Raw genomic sequence first — 18844 nt, forward strand, 5'->3', positions numbered from 1 at the left:
ATGAACATCCTGTGTAGAATCAGACCTTACTCATTTGTTGCTCAGACGCTCAGAGGAGAGCATGACTTACATTCACACATCAAGACTATATTTTGTGCTTCTGTTCTTAATTTTGTCCTTTCAACTATGCTGTTCAGCAGCTGCTCTGAGTAAGTATACAATTACACACAACATTGTGTGTCTGCACAGCGTTTTTGTTGTTAATGGCATTATAAAGGTACACACACCTTTATGAGTTATTATCACAAGTTTGGGAATAATAATCTTCACTGAAAAATACTGTTTGTAAAAAAGGATTCTGATTGTACGTTTGCTTTTGGTTTTTGTCTTCTAAAAGACAAAAAGTTTGAGAGCTGCGTTTGGATTGTTTCAGTGGGGATTTCCACGGTTTTTCTTTTGGATGTAATTTTTGTGTGTATGATGATGCTTTTGAGGTTTGTGATTCTGAGGCTGATTAGCATTCTCTCTGTGTGGGTTACGGGAAACTGTTAGACAATAAAAAATTCAAGACTAAAAAAAAAAGTCATAATTTTTTTTTAATTTGTGAATTGTTACATGTATATTTTTGGTAACATGTTGGCCCGCGTAGGTGTGCAGTGTAAGATCATCAACCTCGAGTATGTGGAGTGCATCTGGCACCCAAACACATCAACAGCGAACTACACCTTCAGCAGTGTGTAAGTCTCCCACAACCCATTTTACTCATATTCATGAATACATCTATGTATGCAATTGTAAATACATCATTGTTGAATGTTGTTTTGTGGTAATAATTGATAAGTGAGAAATAATATTAGATTTTATATTTACTTTGTCAGATTTAAAAACCACGACTCCCATGACTGTACAGAATACATCTTGGACCACAATTACACTGTAGGCTGCAGAATTCCTCTGCCTACAGTTCCTGCAAGGTTTGAAGCATTTGAAACAACTGTATTCACTGAAGGAAACCACAGTATTATAACACGTTTTGATTCCCTCCAGAGAAATGGTAAGAAAACAAACAGATTTGCAATGTCTCAATGGTGTGTCAAAAAATACTTGTGAATCTAGACTACTGTTCAAAAGTGACAGTAAAGACATTTATAATGTTATAAAAGATTTCTAAATGCTGTTCTTTTGAAATTTCAAAGAATCCTGAAAATGTTTTATCTGTTTCTACAGAAATATTAAGCAGCACAACATTTCTCAACATTGATAACAATAAGAAATGTTTCTTGAGCAGCAAACCAGCATTTTAGAATGATTTATGAAGGATCATGTGAAAATTCAGCTTTGCATCACAGGAATAATTGACATTTTAAAATATGTTAAAATAGAAAACAGTTATTTTAAATGATGATAATAATAATAATATAATAACTTTGGTGAGCATAAGCGAAACGTACCAACCCCAAACTTTTGAACGGTAGTGTATATTATTAATAAATATACATAATTTCTTATCTTTTCCTTTTCTTTTCCTCTAGTAATCTGAAAATATTTTTTATTTATTTTATTTATTTTAATATTTTCTGAAAATCATTTTATTTCTCTCTGTATTTCTTGCTTCTGATTGGGAAGCATAGCATTCTTTTGCCAAATATTCTTTCCATTATGACCAACAATCTTTAGGCTCTTGTGCCAGGGAACAGATTTCAGCTGTGCTAGTTACTATATCTCTCATATCACTCCACAGTCTCTTTCTTCATATAATTTCAATAATTAAATTTCAACTCAGATCAATATTTCATGTCCACTTTTTATTTATTTGGTTAATATCCATGTTATTATATATAGATAGATAGATAGATAGATAGATAGATAGATAGATAGATAGATAGATAGATACTCATTTAGGATTTATTTTGTTATAATGACTCTATCCCTTTATGTATTATAGATATATTTAATGAGTCTATTGTAAATTATTTGACATAACTGATTCCCTCCAAACTAACGACTCATTTGTTTGTTATTGTACATATATTTGTTTAGTGCATCTAAATCCACCCTATAACCTGTCAGTGATGTGGAATGAGCTCGACAGCACACTTTTACTACGGTGGGACAGCAATGGCCCCCTCAAAAAAAACTGTGTAGTCCATATGGTGCGCATTCTGTGCAACCAGAAAGACACAAACCAGGTGAGACGATACGATATTATGACCATTTTACATTCATTCTACCAACTGTCTCATCTTCATCTCTCTTTCTCTCCCAGTCGTCAAACGTGACAGAAATGTCATACAGTCTCTCTCAGGTCTCACAGAACGAGCACTATGTTTTCCAAGTCCGGAGCTCTGTTGCTTATGAGTGTGGAGCTTCGGATTTCTGGAGTGACTGGAGCGCTCCAGTGGAGTGGGGCAGTGCAGGTGGGCCAGTGAGGGACACAGAGAGATTGTCGTGGTGCCAATCGAGGAAATGACTTCAGAGATCTTTGATGCCAGAAATATTATACAACATACAAAATAATATACAAAAATTTCAAAACAAAGCCGAACGCCTCCTTTGCAGACCAGGCGCTCGCATTCTGTGTCCAGCTTATACATATACACTCACCTAAAGGATTATTAGGAACACCATACTAATACTGTGTTTGACCCCCTTTCGCCTTCAGAACTGCCTTAATTCTACGTGGCATTGATTCAACAAGGTGCTGAAAGCATTTTTTAGAAATGTTGGCCCATATTGATAGGACAGCATCTTGCAGTTGATGGAGATTTGTGGGATGCACATCCAGGGCACGAAGCTCCCGTTCCACCACATCCCAAAGATGCTCTATTGGGTTGAGATCTGGTGACTGTGGGGGCCATTTAAGCCCCACATTCACTATCGTTTTCCAGAGTGTAGTTTCAAAATCCAGTCCCCTCCGTTATACTACCTTAGTGACTAAATTAAGTCACTCATTCTTATTTTCAATTACTAAAATTATGCCACCACACTCCGGAGGAGCAATCGAGCCAAACATCTTTCTCCATACATTTTTCTTTCTTTCAGTTGTTTTTTCTTTTTCTTTCAATGGAGAAAGTAAAAGACTCGAATCCTCCCTAATCAAAAATCAAACATTGTTATAAGCGTGTGGATTCAGCATTGTCTGTTATTGTCACAGTTATGTAGGATATATCAAACATAAAAATCCCTTATACTATAAAGTTCTTCTTGTGGTGTAGATATCCTTTTCGACCCAGACTCTTTGCGCATCACAGACAGGGTCAACCTTGGGGAGGGGTTTAGGCTCATCAATCATCTTTTTTTGTCCTCATTTGAGGTACTTCAATCAACGTCCAATGATTGTAAATATCAATTTGGTATATAAGTCCAATCTTAATAATATATGATTTAGTTGCCCTCTAAAATTAGTTTTCATTATCTTCTTAATATGGGAAGTACACAACAGAATAATAACCCCCTTACAATATTGCAACTCCAAAAAACATTCCTAATTTAGCAAATCATGCTTATAATTTTCCAAAATCAAGTTTTCCTTAACTTTTTGATTCTTTCAATCGTTTGTGACAAACCTTTTTGTGACTACAGTATGCGTTGTTTCTGAAGTACAGCATTGATGATGCCTTAAATGATTACAGTCTAAAACCTGTGTTGTCTTTCTTTTCTTGTAATCTTTGTTTTTGACACACATTTCCACCACTGCTTCTATAGAAACTTGTAATGTTCAGTCATTCATCACCGTAATGTAAATATAACTCTTAGCTCTTAAAACTGTAAACACACAAAATGGACAAATGCCAAAGTTGGTAATCAATGACATTTTTGAGACATTTAAACCGAAACAACTAAATAAAGAACTTGAAATTGATGCATGCAATACCTCACAATAGGCTTTTGATAATGGCCTTTAAGTTGCCTGGAAATCAGTCATTATCAGTTTCCAACAATCTCTCTTGTGGCAGGAAACTCAATGTCTGAAATCTAGGGGTCTCATGATGAGCTTAAAGTAGGACACTGTGCTTGTTGGTTATGTGGGTCTTGAAAGTATTTTAAATGCAGCATTAAATACAAAAAAGAGAAAGCCTTTGAGGAGTTGAACGTGAAGTCACCAAGGTTCACCCTTTTGCTGTCTGTACATTAGGCCTGTGGTCAAGTAGATGGGCAAGAAAGTAGCAGCTCAAACATTCTGTGTGGAGATGGGAAAACCTGTTGGAATGGTGACCATGTGCATCGCTTGATTAGATATCTGTGGCAGAATGACAAGACAAAAGGCACATCTGAGTTAAAGGCCTGCGACTCCATCACAGGAGTGGCTTGAGGAGTCATTTCAATGTCCTTGGATCACTATCCAGATTTAGAGGGGAAAAAATAAAATTCTCTAAAGGGTGCTAAATAGGTTTTAATATAAAAGGTTTTAAAAATTGTATGAGTCTTTGGTGTTAGGCAGTATCTTTTGAACTCTGTATACATTTTATGCGACTTTGTTTTAGGGACATAATTCTATAAAAAATAAATGCCAGAAAATCGTGGAATTATTTAAAATGATCTCCCCTATGTTCAGCTAGTTGTGATACTATGATAACAGAATGATTTTCATATTAAAAAAAAAAAGTTATATTTTATCTAATATAAAGAGATGATGAGATGTGCAGTAAATTACTATAATAGGAATGGGCCATGCAAATTAAGTGTTTATTTTTTATTGTTGTTTGTTTGCTTTCATCAAACATACTCATATTATATGCTTATATATTTAAAAAAATAATTTTAGAGACAAATCACACACCTTTGACAAGGCTAAGTGTAAATACTTTGAGATAACGGATGACTTGTAGTGCACTTATAAACCAGTCGGACTTTTATTTTGAAGGGTGAAGAGAATCTCCATGTATATGTTTTCTTCACGATTTCTGGTTTCTTTTTTCGAGCCTGTTTTCTGTTACATTTAGTAAGGCTTGTCACACTTATACAATGAAAATTGTATTTGTAACTGTCGGGACAACAAGTTTTGATGATCTGATTGGCACTGTGACTTCAGATGAATCTGTAAAGGTAATAATACCATTCATAAACAGTGAGCTGCATGACACACAACACAAATAAGTTTCGGAAACAGTTACCTGTGCTTCAGTTTTATTAGCAATAATCCGTGAGTTTTAACTGAAAAACACGTATGTCCTGTTTATGTTTCTGAATGAAGGCATTCATTCACCGTGGCTACACAGACATGGTGCTTCAGGTTGGCAGAGGTTCAGTTGTGCCTGATCCGGACAGCTGTCCTGGACTGACACTACAAGTGTTTCGCTTCAAAGACTCAATCGCTGAGGACATGAGACACTCAGACCTGGTCATCAGTCATGCTGGTGGGTTAAAGCTCCCTGTGCCCCAAACACTACTCTAAAATACAGTTTAGTTAAAACATAAATAAGGTTTATTCTTTTTGGGGCAAGCAAATTAAGGAAACACTTTATAACAACCATCAGATCAGTTGTTTATATTGACGAATATGAATATCAAATTCCCAGAATTTTTTTCAGTATTAATTGGGTCTTTATACTTAACTAATAGATTCTTTTACATTTTTTGGGTGGGGGTCCCTCGCACAAGGATGCTCATATTTATCTTAAACCCCTCATCTAATGTAATATAGTTTGTTGTGGACTTCTATATAACAAAAAGTTATACCCCAGATTAGAAATAAGTTTAAGTCTTAATATCGGCTCTATCCCCATTAGGAGCAGGAAGCTGTTTGGAAGCACTCGGAGCGAATAAACCTCTCCTGGTTGTGGTCAATGATAAATTAATGGACAATCATCAGCTGGAGCTCGCAAAGCAGCTGCAGGCAGATTCACATCTTATCTACTGCACTTGCAGGTTTGTTTTATACGAGAAGTCATTCACTTTTTTAACCATTTAAGTGGTTACTATTGTTATGGTTACATTTGATGTGCTGACGGCAAATGTCCACGTTCGTGTTTTTTAACCTGTTTTGACAGTAGCCTACCTCAGACCTTGCGGGACATGGATCTGTCTGCTTTGTCGACCTATGTGCCTGGTCAACCGCAGAACTTCGCCAACTTTTTAGATAAAGCCATCGGACTTGTTTAAGCACCGTCTCTTGAGCCGTGCCAGTTTGGGCTGAGGATGAACCTGTTTTAATGGAAATACCTGCACTGGACCCTCGGGAGTCTAATGGTTGAGAAGAACTGTTTTTTTTTTACCAAACTAATAACTGACCTTTGATGATATATATGCACTGAAGGGTTGAATAATAATGACACCATAGTGGTGAGATGCAGCTGTATTAAAATGTTCTGTCTTTTTATTTGCTAGTTATTTGTGTTAAAATATAAAAAAGTCAATTGTTAAAACTGAAAAAGATGTTATTTTGATTAATAAAAAAATATTATTATTATAAAATTTCATATCTCTGTAATTACTAATAAAATATTTCATACATTTTATTATATCTTTTTTTTTTTCCTCATGACTTCTATTGTTTATCAAGATATTTCTACTTGAAGGACCGGAAGCTGTCAAGGAAACACGCTGTAATGAACATCCTGTGTAGAATCAGACCTTACTCATTTGTTGCTCAGACGCTCAGAGGAGAGCATGACTTACATTCACACATCAAGACTATATTTTGTGCTTCTGTTCTTAATTTTGTCCTTTCAACTATGCTGTTCAGCAGCTGCTCTGAGTAAGTATACAATTACACACAACATTGTGTGTCTGCACAGCGTTTTTGTGGTTAATGGCATTATAAAGGTACACACACCTTTATGAGTTATTATCACAAGTTTGGGAATATAATCTTCACTGAAAAATACTGTTTGTTTAAAAGGATTCTGATTGTACGTTTGCTTTTAGTTTTTGTCTTCTAAAAGACAAAAAGTTTGAGAGCTGCGTTTGGATTGTTTCAGTGGGGATTTCCACGGTTTTTCTTTTGGATGTAATTTTTGTGTGTATGATGATGCTCTTGAGGTTTGTGATTCTGAGGCTGATTAGCATTCTCTCTGTGTGGGTTACGGGAAACTGTTAGACAATAAAAAGTTCAAGACTAAAAAAAAAGGTCATATTTTTTTTTTAATTTGTGAATTGTTACATGGATATTTTTGGTAACATGTTGGCCCGCGTAGGTGTGCAGTGTAAGATCATCAACCTTGAGTATGTGGAGTGCATCTGGCACCCAAACACATCAACAGCGAACTACACCTTCAGCAGTGTGTAAGTCTCCCACAACCCATTTTACTCATATTCATGAATACATCTATGTATGCAATTGTAAATACATCATTGTTGAATGTTGTTTTGTGGTAATAATTGATAAGTGAGAAATAATATTAGATTTTATATTTACTTTGTCAGATTTAAAAACCACGACTCCCATGACTGTACAGAATACATCTTGGAGCACAATTACACTGTAGGCTGCAGAATTCCTCTGCCTACAGTTCCTGCGAGGTTTGAAGCATTTGAAACAACTGTATTCACTGAAGGAAACCACAGTATTATAACACGTTTTGATTCCCTCCAGAGAAATGGTAAGAAAACAAACAGATTTGCAATGTCTCAATGGTGTGTCAAAAAATACTTGTGAATCTAGACTACTGTTCAAAAGTGACAGTAAAGACATTTATAATGTTATAGAAGATTTCTAAATGCTGTTCTTTTGAAATTTCAAAGAATCTGTTTCTACAGAAATATTAAGCAGCACAACATTTCTCAACATTGATAATAAGAAGAAATGTTTCTTGAGCAGCAAACCAGCATTTTAGAATGATTTATGAAGGATCATGTGAAAATTCAGCTTTGCATCACAGGAATAATTGACATTTTAAAATATGTTAAAATAGAAAACAGTTATTTTAAATAATAATGATAATAATAATAATATAATAACTTTGGTGAGCATAAGCAAAACGTACCAACCCCAAACTTTTGAACTGTAGTGTATATTATTAATAAATATTAGGGCTGTGAAATGATTAATCGCATCCAAAATAAAAGTTTGTGTTCACATAATATATGTGTGTGTACTGTCCATAATTATTTTGTATATACATAAATGCACACATGCATGTATATTTAAGAAATATTTGCTTAAATATACTGTATATATATTATATATAATTTGTATTATAAATAAATATAAATATTTTATATATAAATAACACATTTTTCTTAAATATTTACATGCATGTGTGTGTGTGTATTTATATATACAAAATAATTATGCACAGTACACACACATATATTATGTGAACACAAACTTTTATTTTGGATGCGATTAATCGCGATTAATCATTTCACAGCCCTAATAAATAAACATAATTTCTTATATTTTCCTTTTCTTTTCCTCTAGTAAACTGAAAATCATTTGATTTCTCTCTGTATTTCTTGCTTCTGATTGGGAAGCATAGCATTCTTTTGCCAAATATTCTTTCCATTATGACCAACAATCTTTAGGCTCTTGTGCCAGGGAACAGATTTCAGCTGTGCTAGTTACTATATCTCTCATATCACTCCACAGTCTCTTTCTTCATATAATTTCAATAATTAAATTTCAACTCAAATCAATATTTCATGTCCACTTTTATTTATTTGGTTAATATCCATGTTATTATAGATAGATAGATAGATAGATAGATAGATAGATAGATAGATAGATAGATAGACTCATTTAGGATTTATTTTGTTATAATGACTCTATCCCTTTATGTATTATAGATATATTTAATGAGTCTATTGTAAATTATTTGACATAACTGATTCCCTCCAAACTAACGACTCATTTGTTTGTTATTGTACATATATTTGTTTAGTGCATCTAAATCCACCCTATAACCTGTCAGTGATGTGGAATGAGCTCGACAGCACACTTTTACTACGGTGGGACAGCAATGGCCCCCTCAAAAAAAACTGTCTAGTCCATATGGTGCGCATTCTGTGCAACCAGAAAGACACAAACCAGGTGAGACGATACGATATTATGACCATTTTACATTCATTCTACCAACTGTCTCATCTTCGTCTCTCTTTCTCTCCCAGTCGTCAAACGTGACAGAAATGTCATACAGTCTCTCTCAGGTCTCACAGAACAAGCACTATGTTTTCCAAGTCCGGAGCTCTGTTGCTTATGAGTGTGGAGCTTCGGATTTCTGGAGTGACTGGAGCGCTCCAGTGGAGTGGGGCAGTGCAGGTGGGCCAGTGAGGGACACGGAGAGATTTGCTCTCATTTGTCGTCTTATATTTTCCAATCATGCTTCTCTGTTTTCTAGAGGACATCGGCAGACAAGGCTGGTGGCAGTGGTTGTATGGTATTCTGTCAGTCCTTCTGCTGTTGTTGCTGGGTTTGTTGTTGTGCTATTGTGAGAGGTGAGGGATGTTTAAGACATTTCACTCAGTATATTAATCTTATTTTTTTAAACAATTTATACTAATACTTTATGTCCTATTTATATATTAGTAAATGCTTTATTGTATTAAATAATATAATGTAATAATTAAAAAAAATCCAATCCATATTATATAGGAAAAGAATCATCTTACTTCCAGTTGTGCCTGACCCTAGCAAGAACCTACAGGATTTGTTCCATAAACATGATGGAAATGTTGAGGTATTAAACCTTTTTACTCTCTGTGCTGTATTTCTGCGAGTAAATCATGAGTAAATGTGCTTTGAAACCCTCTCAATTTCTTCTCAGAGCTGGGTTCACATCTCCAGAGAGCTGAAGGATGCCTTTGAGCCAGACTACACAGAGCTGTCCTGCGATGTGTGTGAGGTAACGTCCCCTTGTGACGCCGGTCCCACACCTGTGGCCAGTCCCGCTTCTCAAACTGACACATGTGATGAACCAAGCACTGCAGAAGAGCCTGCAGAACAGCCGAGCTCATAAGCCATTCACCTGTACTGTCATCTCATTCTTACTGTACATGTTCACAAGCTACATTTTAATGTAGGTTTTCTTTTGCACATTTACTTTTTACCATTGTATTTCATTTTATGTAGAGCTGAAGTATAAGAAAGTTAAACTGCTAAAAAATTGTGATGTTTGGGTCGTCACGCTCACCAAGGCTGAATTTATTTGATCAAAAATACAGTAAAAACTGTAATATTGTGAAATATTATTACAATTTAAAATAACTGTTCTCTATTTTTAATATATTTTAAAATAAAATGTATTCTTGTGATGGAAAAGGTGAATTTTCAGCATCAATCCTCCAGTCTTCAGTGTCACATGATCCTTCAGAAAACATGCTGATTTAGTGTTAAAAACAATTGTGCTGCTTAATATTTTTGTGAAAACAGTGGATTTTTTTTTTTTGTGAATAAAAACAACATTTATTTGAAATAGAAACTGGGTATTTTTTGTTTTTTCATTCTAAAACTATATGTATTGTTTCAAGTTAAACTTAAGACTACAGGTATTTGTACACTTTCTAACGGTGAACTTGAAGCAAACCACCTCGTAGAATTTGTACATTTTCCCGTGAGATCGGGTTGGTTATTTGCATATCTCTCGAACCGTTAGTCCGATGGATTTCAAACTTGACTGGTGTCTTGCTATACGGGCACGACTCGAGTAAGTGCAGTGCCAAGTTTGACGTTGTTTGAATTAGAAATGCAAAAGATATCGGTAAAAAAAAGCACACGTTGAAGATGATGTCAGCTAAACATTATTAATAAGTCAGCTACACTGTGTACGGCCTACTTCCTGAAGTTCTTTTTAGTAAACTTTGTGTAGGCTACACAAACAATGTAGTCAATGCTCAAGTTCGTGTGTAGAGCCCCTGGTGATACTTCGAGCACAGTTTTATGTTGTGTGGAGCCTTCTTAGTGTTTTAAAAATAGCGATCATGTAATAAGTGCCCCATGCACTCCCATTCAAAAGGCATTTTGACCTAAAACGAAAATACGGTCAATCTTTAAAGTTGCATTTCTATTCTAATTATGCCTTTACATGAAAGTTTGACTCGGGTAGATTAACAAAAAGAGCCTAGGTTCAATTTTGGCGAGAGTTACCCTTTAAATTGTATTTACACACAAAATATTAATGGCTAACATTTTATAAAATGATTCTCTCAAGTCTTGGCTATTAAACAATAAAGAAAGTAAGACATATTTTTCGTATACATAGTTTAGTAGCCTACTATTCTTTCTGGCAGAATTTATCATTATAATCAAATCACGGGCACTTTGCACTAGTCTTACTCTGATTCCATGTCATTGTGACATCACAGTCTTGATGATTATGTTACTCTCTGTCTGCTGTGTCACTAATTTGTAAGCACAGCTACAGCAGGCAGCATCTTTAAAACTGAACAGCAGACTGAGGTTTCAAGTTATTTTCTGCTGCAATGTTTATTTGCATTAAACATGGAGGTAAGGATCACAATTATTAATCAACTTGTTTAAATATCAATGCAATAAATGCATTGATATTTGTTTTAGATCTATATATTGCTTAGTAACTTACAAAATTTGATTTCTATCTACACAAATTGTTTTATTTCTCTATTTGGTCTGTTGTAAATGTCAAAGAACTGATCAGTGTGATGTTTGTGTATTTAGATAATGAAGAGTTCCTGGTCAACAACGATTGTCCAGTTGCTGTCCTCATGCAGTACATTAAAACCAGGTTGCAACTTGCTGAGTCAGGTACAGCTCTCTCCATGATGTGGAGAGATGTGGATAATCAAAATACATAATCAGTCAAACTATATGTACTTTTTTTTCCAGTTTCAGGCACTTTCATTGAACAGAATCTTAAAAATGACATGACTGTCTTTTGAAGATACTTTCAGTCATTCCAGAGCTGTGCTTTTGTTGTGAATATTCCACATCAAAGAAATGCCTTTTGCCCCCTAAGCGTATCTGAGAGTAGGTTAAACTGGCTGTACTTGACGTGCTCTAGAGATCCCAGGTCAGAGGAGGTTAGCTGAGCCCAGCGTGCTCTTTCAAACTCGACGTGACCTCTGTGCAGGAGGTCACGGATCTCAGGCGTTAATATTTCACACTCTCTCTAGCACATACTCCTACAACGGTGTCCGATTACATCTGTGGCATGTAGTAAGGGACATTACCCGGGATCAGCCCATCACTAATGGAGTGCTCATTACCACTGTCATTAACACTGTCCTCCTCCCTAACGCGTCTCTGCGCTTCTGTGCGGGCTAAAATGTTGTACAGAGACCGGAAACACGTATTATGTGACAGTTATTACACATGTGTGAAACAAATACCTTAAGAGGGTGTCTGTGTGTGTGTTTCAGAGCTCATAGACCTGTGTGATGAACAAGGAGTGCTGAAATTCCTCTTTATGCTCCAGAATTCACAGGAGAATGGTAGTGGACTGCTAAGTGCTAGAGAGTCATTCATTGCTTGCATTATTAATCGTGAGTTTGAGTTTTTCGCATGATATTGATAACCTGAAGAGAATAGTTTGTGTATTTTTAAAGTAACAGTCAGGGGTGTGTGTGTGTGTTTACAGGTACGTCTGATGGGGCTTATACTTCTGTCACATCTCTACTATCCAGTGTTCACTCTGCTCTGATAGGTGCACTTGCATTTTGTACACTTGAAAAATATTTTTTTAATCAGTTTTATAATATATATATCTAAACATTATTTAGCTCAGAAGAATTTTTTTTCTAATATTTTTTTCTAAAGATAACTAATATCCTGCATTGTTTTCAGAGAATATAGATTAAATTAACTTGCGTTAATACTAACATGTTGGATATGTAGTGAATTCATGTTTAGACAAAATTACTTTTTTTGCTGTATATTAGTCTATTACAAGTTTATTATTATTTGAGCTATTTTATGTAGCAGTTGCATTGTATTTTATATTGCTGATACACTGTTGTTTGTTAATGTGTGTGTATATGTGTGTGTAATGACTGACTTCCAGAGACTCTGCAGACTCAGATTGACAATCTTGAGAAAACTCGTCTGAAGCAGCTTCAAGTTGTGGAGGCTCTTATGGCTAAATCAATGGAAATCAATTCTCAACCACTGCTTAAAACCGTGAGTGTTTTAGAGCCACGTCTGAACTTCACTGTTCTCTCATATTTGTTCGCCTGCTGTCACCTCGACTTTGTATTATTCAGCTTTAAATTCAGTATTCAGCTGCACTGTTTAAAAAAATCTTAAACAGTTAAATTTACTGTATACTGTGGCCAGATATTCACTGTAAGACATACACAGACGTACCTGTAAAACAACTGGTAATATAACTTTATGTGAACAATAATCTAATCTTGTGTGTTGTTTTCATGTGGCTGTGCAGACTAAAAAGCGCAAGAAAGTTACGCTTGTGAATGATGACGCATGTAAGTGATGAAGTCCAGCGCCACACAGGGGACAGGAAGAGCAGGAACTGAGAAAACACCATCACTTCAGTCTTCATGCTCTTTTTTAATGTTGAGTCCCAGTTTAATTTATTCAAATACAGACGTGTTCATCAGAAATGCTGTATTAATTTTTATCTTTTATTATTCAAAGTTACTATATTGACTATATAAAACTCAGGTACATCCTTCTGCTGGAAGATGAAAGGGAAGGGAAGGAATTTACATACATACATATATATATATAATATATATATATATATATATATATATATATATATATATATATATATATATATATATATATATATATATATATATATATATATAGTGTGAATTCAGGTTGATTGGGACACTTTTTTCTAGTCATATCAATGGCAAAAAGTGTCCCAATTAACCTGAATATAGGGTAGCGCGGGGCACAACCTAACGCGGGTAACTTCCTTAACTTCCGCACATGCTTGGATGACGAAACTTTGTGTATTTACTAGTTGCCATATCAACACTATATAGAAAAAAAAATCCGCCAAAATGATTTATTTTTTGGAAGATATCCATAGACATTTATTAAACCATAGCAAAAGTAAATTTCTTACTTAAGTTAATTTTTCATCTCTATTTTTTGTGTTTATTTAAAATAAGACAAATCTGATATTATTTTAATCTCCAAGATGTTATTTAACAGTTGAGATAGTTATTTAATGCTTCGCTAACTAGCAGAAGACACGCGCAGGGTTTAAATCCCAGTTGTGCAGGAGGGGGCATGTTGTAACACTGCGTTACAATGTGCCCCTATTAGAAATATGCTATTATATTCTATACTTTTATTAATTTTGAGAAAAAAGTGAATAAAGACTGAGAGTCAATGTTCAGAAATTACTAATTATTTATTTGTTTTGAACCATGTTGTATAGCTGTGTTTTCATGTGTTCATAGTCAAAACTCAAAAAATAGTTTATATTTAATTATTAAAAATTGCCATTATTTTATATGAAAAAGTTTTTTAATTGTATTTTATTTAGAAAATATTTTAGTTTGTTTTGTATTATTAGATCAGATAACATTTTAAGCTGTCATATGGTCATGTTACAATGTACCCCACCTATGGGGCATGTTGTCACATTTCACTTCCATTCTTTAGGGGTATATCAAGAAAAAAGTATATACTGTATTGATAAAACAAAAACACATGTGGGAAATGAATGTGGGAAAAAATAAATACTCTGAACCATAAGTAGATTTACACAAACTGAGAAAGTCAAAAAGTGTTACTTTGTGCCCCGCTCTCCCCTATAATATATACACTGCATCTGTCTTTCTGTCCTTATTTCTCTGTTTTCTTTTTAAAAAAATGTTGGAATTTTCCACTGGCCCCTTGAAATTAAGCAACAGATGAGGTCATCATCTTGCCTGTGATTGGTTAGTATGAATACCTGTTTGTTACCAAGCTTTTCCCAGCTGGGTACAAATTGAGAGAGAATCTAAGAGGGAATATTAGGTTGGTGTGTGTAGTTACTGCACAAACTTTAATGCTTGTATGTATCTATATTTGGTAAGCAATCAACCTGTCTGAATGCTGACGGAGTGGGTGTAAACTGTATTTTTGCAATAAGTTTTATGCCAGAGTCATGATGATATCTTGAAATATAATTCAAGATCAGTATCTTGTATGTCTCTCTCATCCATGCAGCTGCAGACTTTCAGCAAAACGTACGTAGGCCCTGCAGGTGCAAGGAACTTTATGATGTGTTACTCAGCACATAGATTTTTCCTTTTCAGCATTTCACCAGAGCACAATGTGGGCGGAATGCAGCCATTAGACAGGAACGAGTGGGTGAAATGCCAGTTAGCGGTTTTACCGTCTGTGGCCATTATAATGTTTTGTGACATCCTTCCCTGATGTTGTACCGCACATATACCTCCTGGCTGTTTTTTTCTTTTCTTTTTTTTCTTTAAAGCTCTGGTTGTGAAATTTGGAAATGTCAAATGTCAGTTATTCTGGAAGGTGCATATAAAGGATAGTCATAATGTGTGATGAGATTGAATGTGATTGACAATGCTGAACTGAAACTGCCTTACTGGCCTATATTACAAAGTGAAGGTTGCAGCTGTCTTGCCTGTGCTCAATACGTAATGCCTCACTTCCCCTTGTGTGAACAACCATGTAGAGTTGCATTGGGCTTCTTTTGTACATTTAAGTTCTCATAATTAGATATCAACCAGCATTCCTGTGTGTGTGTAAATAGTTTTTATGAGATGTTTGTGGAGGAGGCTGGTATAATGGTATAAAAGATAAGTATATTGTAATGAGCTCAACTTTTCAAAGTAAACTTGTATAAATTGCCCCCTTGTGGCTGTACTTTGAAGAAAGTCATAAAATGACTAGCAGTGGGGGAAAAAAAGCATCCTAATATATTAAAACATTCCATTTTAGATGTTTTACTTATTCTTATTTTTTATTATTTATTTACCAGAATCTTTAGAAATAACTTTATTTGTTTATTCATTGCATAGTTTTTACGTATGCCTTATTTTCAGTGTTTCTTATTTGTAATTCCAGAATCTTCTCCCTGGGCCATATTTATAAAAAAAAATAATAATAAAAAAAAAGTATTTTTTCGTGTAAATATTGCTTCCTGCATCAATTTGTGCCATTGTGAGTTTCTGTCTTTTCAAAAATCTGCTATTCACTGTTAACACAGGAACACAAGTCCCTTCTCCTTGTGGGACAGAGGGTCTTGTTTTTTAAGCATTCGCTGCACTCTGGGTCACCCTCAGTACTTATGATGCAGTAACTGGCACTTTTGAGGGATCCAGAAGAGTGAGGCAGCTGAATCGACTGGTTGTTCTGCTTGAGATAGAGTAAAAGAGGCTTGTATTAGTTTACAGTGCACCATTTAGGAGAATGTACTTTGATTAAAACAAAATGTGATTTGTGCAGTGTGCTTTAACACAGACACAGCAAAGAAGTAGTGCATTTGATATTACACAAATGTTTTACTGCTCTTCAGACATGTGGCCCTACATTTTGAAGAGATTTCATAAATTCTATTTATTAACGTGTAAATTCTATCCTATTTACCATATAGACACATCCTTGAGTAAATGGCATGTCAGCAAACTCTTTTACAACATCAGAAAACTTACAGTGAGGAAAATAAGTATTTGAACACCCTGCTATTTTGCAAGTTCTCCCACTTGGAAATCATGGAGGGGTCTGAAATTGTCATCGTAGGTGCATGTCCACTGTGAGAGACATAATCTAAAAAAAAAATCCAGAAATCACAATATATGATTTTTTAACTATTTATTTGTATGATACAGCTGCAAATAAGTATTTGAACACCTGTCTATCAGCTAGAATTCTGACCCTCAAAGACCTGTTAGTCTGCCTTTAAAATGTCCACCTCCACTCCATTTATTATCCTAAATTAGATGCACCTGTTTGAGGTCGTTAGCTGCATAAAGACACCTGTCCACCCCATACAATCAGTAAGAATCCAACTACTAACATGGCCAAGACCAAAGAGCTGTCCAAAGACACAAATAGAGACAAAAAAAGACACTAGGGACTCCATGCAAGATCTCACCTCGTGGGGTCTCAATGATCCTAAGAAAGGTGAGAAATCAGCCCAGAACTACACGGGAGGAGCTGGTCAATGACCTGAAAAGAGCTGGGACCACCGTTTCCAAGGTTACTGTTGGTAATACACTAAGACGTCATGGTTTGAAATCATGCATGGCACGGAAGGTTCCCCTGCTTAAACCAGCACATGTCAAGGCCCGTCTTAAGTTTGCCAATGACCATTTGGATGATCCAGAGGAGTCATGGGAGAAAGTCATGTGGTCAGATGAGACCAAAATAGAACTTTTTGGTCATAATTCTACTAAACATGTTTGGAGGAAGAAGAATAATGAGTACCATCCCAAGAACACCATCCCTACTGTGAAGCATGGGGGTGGTAGCATCATGCTTTGGGGGTGTTTTTCTGCACATGGGACAGGGCGACTGCACTGTATTAAGGAGAGGATGACCGGGGCCATGTATTGCGAGATTTTGGGGAACAACCTCCTTCCTTCAGTTAGAGCATTGAAGATGGGTCGAGGCTGGGTCTTCCAACATGACAATGACCCGAAGCACACAGCCAGGATAACCAAGGAGTGGCTCTGTAAGAAGCATATCAAGGTTCTGGCGTGGCCTAGCCAGTCTCCAGACCTAAACCCAATAGAGAATCTTTGGAGGGAGCTCAAACTCTGTGTTTCTCAGCGACAGCCCAGAAACCTGACTGATCTAGAGAAGATCTGTGTGGAGGAGTGGGCCAAAATCCCTCCTGCAGTGTGTGCAAACCTGGTGAAAAACTACAGGAAACGTTTGACCTCTGTAATTGCAAACAAAGGCTACTGTACCAAATATTAACATTGATTTTCTCAGGTGTTCAAATACTTATTTGCAGCTGTATCATACAAATAAATAGTTAAAAAATCATATTGTGATTTCTGGATTTTTTTTTTTTAGATTATGTCTCTCACAGTGGACATGCACCTACGATGACAATTTCAGACCCCTCCATGATTTCTAAGTGGGAGAACTTGCAAAATAGCAGGGTGTTCAAATACTTATTTTCCTCACTGTATATCACATTCTGTTACATTTTGCTCAGACAATCAAACAGTGATAAAAACTAAAATATTTGTTGATATTTCACCCTTCAACCCCCCTTAAGACAAACATGGTAAAACATATTTTATTGCAAGATTGCAATGCTCATTTTACAAATATCAATAAAAAAGAATAAGATGACATATTCAGTGTCTGGGGTCAGGTCTGATGCACTTCCATTGTAGGATCTAATCTGCAGGTATCACATGACATGTATTTATCCAAAGTAAAAAGAAATCATCTTAGTTTAACCGACGACATACATTTGACTGTATTCCAAATACTAAGACCTTTACCAAAACAAGAGCCTATTCATATGTAGTAGGAGAGATGATGGATTGAGTCCAGACAATGAGAGCCCAAAGGCTTTTGTTAAGATCACTCTGACTTCAGGTGAACGGAACTAGAGGACATGGCATGTTGAATAAGCACTTTTTTCATATTTGTTATGTAATAAGGCATATGAAACAGATGACTCACCTTCACTTAAACAGCCTCCACTATATAATAGTGTTTACATTATGGTCCAATTTCCAGTCGAATATATCTGACTGAGCTTTTCCAAATGCATGACTAAGCATATTTAATTTGTTACAAAGTAAAATAAATAAATAAAAAGCATTTATAGCTGTGAGAGTCTCAACTGGAAGAAAATAGGAACCATAAATGATTTCTATTTTAAAAATTATATTGAATTGCAACCTTCACTTTGTAATATAGGCCAGTAAGGCAGTTTCAGTTCAGCATTGTCAATCACATTCAATCTCATCACACATTATGACTATCCTTTATATGCACCTTCCAGAATAACTGACATTGAACCAACAATTCTTGTTTTTTACTGAATATTGCTGTAGCCTTTTTATTATAAATGATTTATCCGTTCACATA

At 35.4% G+C, this 18844-nt stretch overlaps 4 protein-coding genes across 5 annotated transcripts; all 4 read left to right on the plus strand.

Moving 5' to 3' along the window:
• The first annotated feature begins 21 nt into the window (after window positions 1-21).
• Window positions 22-3802, plus strand: LOC311094766 (cytokine receptor common subunit gamma-like). Its single transcript, XM_084132940.1, has 5 exons — window positions 22-149; window positions 590-677; window positions 819-994; window positions 1981-2129; window positions 2207-3802. Exons 1-5 carry the CDS (start codon window positions 62-64, stop codon window positions 2408-2410), a joined length of 705 nt encoding a protein of 234 aa, XP_083989066.1. The 5' UTR covers window positions 22-61; the 3' UTR covers window positions 2411-3802.
• A 984-nt stretch (window positions 3803-4786) lies between these two features.
• On the plus strand, window positions 4787-6398 carry LOC311094772 (UDP-N-acetylglucosamine transferase subunit ALG13-like). Of its 2 annotated transcripts, none has more exons than XM_084132947.1 (4): window positions 4787-4986; window positions 5135-5297; window positions 5670-5808; window positions 5934-6178. In XM_084132947.1, exons 1-4 carry the CDS (start codon window positions 4906-4908, stop codon window positions 6040-6042), a joined length of 492 nt encoding a protein of 163 aa, XP_083989073.1. In that variant the 5' UTR covers window positions 4787-4905; the 3' UTR covers window positions 6043-6178. The 2 variants fall into 2 exon arrangements, with proteins under 2 accessions (XP_083989073.1, XP_083989072.1); XM_084132946.1 differs by having other exon boundaries at window positions 4788-4986; window positions 5931-6398.
• A 24-nt stretch (window positions 6399-6422) lies between these two features.
• Window positions 6423-10289, plus strand: LOC311094763 (cytokine receptor common subunit gamma-like). The gene is made up of 8 exons (XM_084132936.1): window positions 6423-6637; window positions 7077-7164; window positions 7306-7481; window positions 8763-8911; window positions 8989-9139; window positions 9219-9315; window positions 9473-9557; window positions 9645-10289. The coding sequence occupies exons 1-8, from the start codon at window positions 6550-6552 to the stop codon at window positions 9834-9836; spliced, it is 1026 nt and encodes a 341-aa protein (XP_083989062.1). The 5' UTR covers window positions 6423-6549; the 3' UTR covers window positions 9837-10289.
• Window positions 10290-11150: 861 nt separating this feature from the next.
• On the plus strand, window positions 11151-13403 carry cUnhxorf65 (chromosome Un CXorf65 homolog). Its single transcript, XM_084132949.1, has 6 exons — window positions 11151-11323; window positions 11513-11599; window positions 12214-12336; window positions 12432-12497; window positions 12855-12970; window positions 13233-13403. Exons 1-6 carry the CDS (start codon window positions 11299-11301, stop codon window positions 13281-13283), a joined length of 468 nt encoding a protein of 155 aa, XP_083989075.1. The 5' UTR covers window positions 11151-11298; the 3' UTR covers window positions 13284-13403.
• Window positions 13404-18844: the final 5441 nt, after the last annotated feature.

This window comes from Abramis brama (genome assembly GCF_963993115.1).
Source record: "Abramis brama genome assembly, chromosome: 13".
NCBI classification, from domain to species: domain Eukaryota; kingdom Metazoa; phylum Chordata; class Actinopteri; order Cypriniformes; family Leuciscidae; genus Abramis; species Abramis brama.

Excerpts from the sequence above, each read along its gene's own strand:
- LOC311094763 (XM_084132936.1), top strand. The coding sequence starts at position 6,550 with ATGACTTACATTCACACATCAAGACTATATTTTGTGCTTCTGTTCTTA. Across the intron at positions 7,165-7,305 it reads AACTACACCTTCAGCAGTGT|ATTTAAAAACCACGACTCCC; the intron begins GTAAGTCTCCCA and ends TTACTTTGTCAG. Across the intron at positions 9,316-9,472 it reads TTGTTGTGCTATTGTGAGAG|GAAAAGAATCATCTTACTTC; the intron begins GTGAGGGATGTT and ends CATATTATATAG.
- LOC311094766 (XM_084132940.1), top strand. The coding sequence starts at position 62 with ATGACTTACATTCACACATCAAGACTATATTTTGTGCTTCTGTTCTTA. Across the intron at positions 150-589 it reads CTGTTCAGCAGCTGCTCTGA|GTGTGCAGTGTAAGATCATC; the intron begins GTAAGTATACAA and ends TGGCCCGCGTAG. Across the intron at positions 678-818 it reads AACTACACCTTCAGCAGTGT|ATTTAAAAACCACGACTCCC; the intron begins GTAAGTCTCCCA and ends TTACTTTGTCAG.
- cUnhxorf65 (XM_084132949.1), top strand. The coding sequence starts at position 11,299 with ATGTTTATTTGCATTAAACATGGAG. Across the intron at positions 12,337-12,431 it reads CATTGCTTGCATTATTAATC|GTACGTCTGATGGGGCTTAT; the intron begins GTGAGTTTGAGT and ends GTGTGTTTACAG. Across the intron at positions 12,498-12,854 it reads TGTTCACTCTGCTCTGATAG|AGACTCTGCAGACTCAGATT; the intron begins GTGCACTTGCAT and ends ACTGACTTCCAG.
- LOC311094772 (XM_084132946.1), top strand. The coding sequence starts at position 4,906 with ATGAAAATTGTATTTGTAACTGTCGGGACAACAAGTTTTGATGATCTG. Across the intron at positions 4,987-5,134 it reads CTTCAGATGAATCTGTAAAG|GCATTCATTCACCGTGGCTA; the intron begins GTAATAATACCA and ends TTCTGAATGAAG. Across the intron at positions 5,298-5,669 it reads CCTGGTCATCAGTCATGCTG|GAGCAGGAAGCTGTTTGGAA; the intron begins GTGGGTTAAAGC and ends TATCCCCATTAG.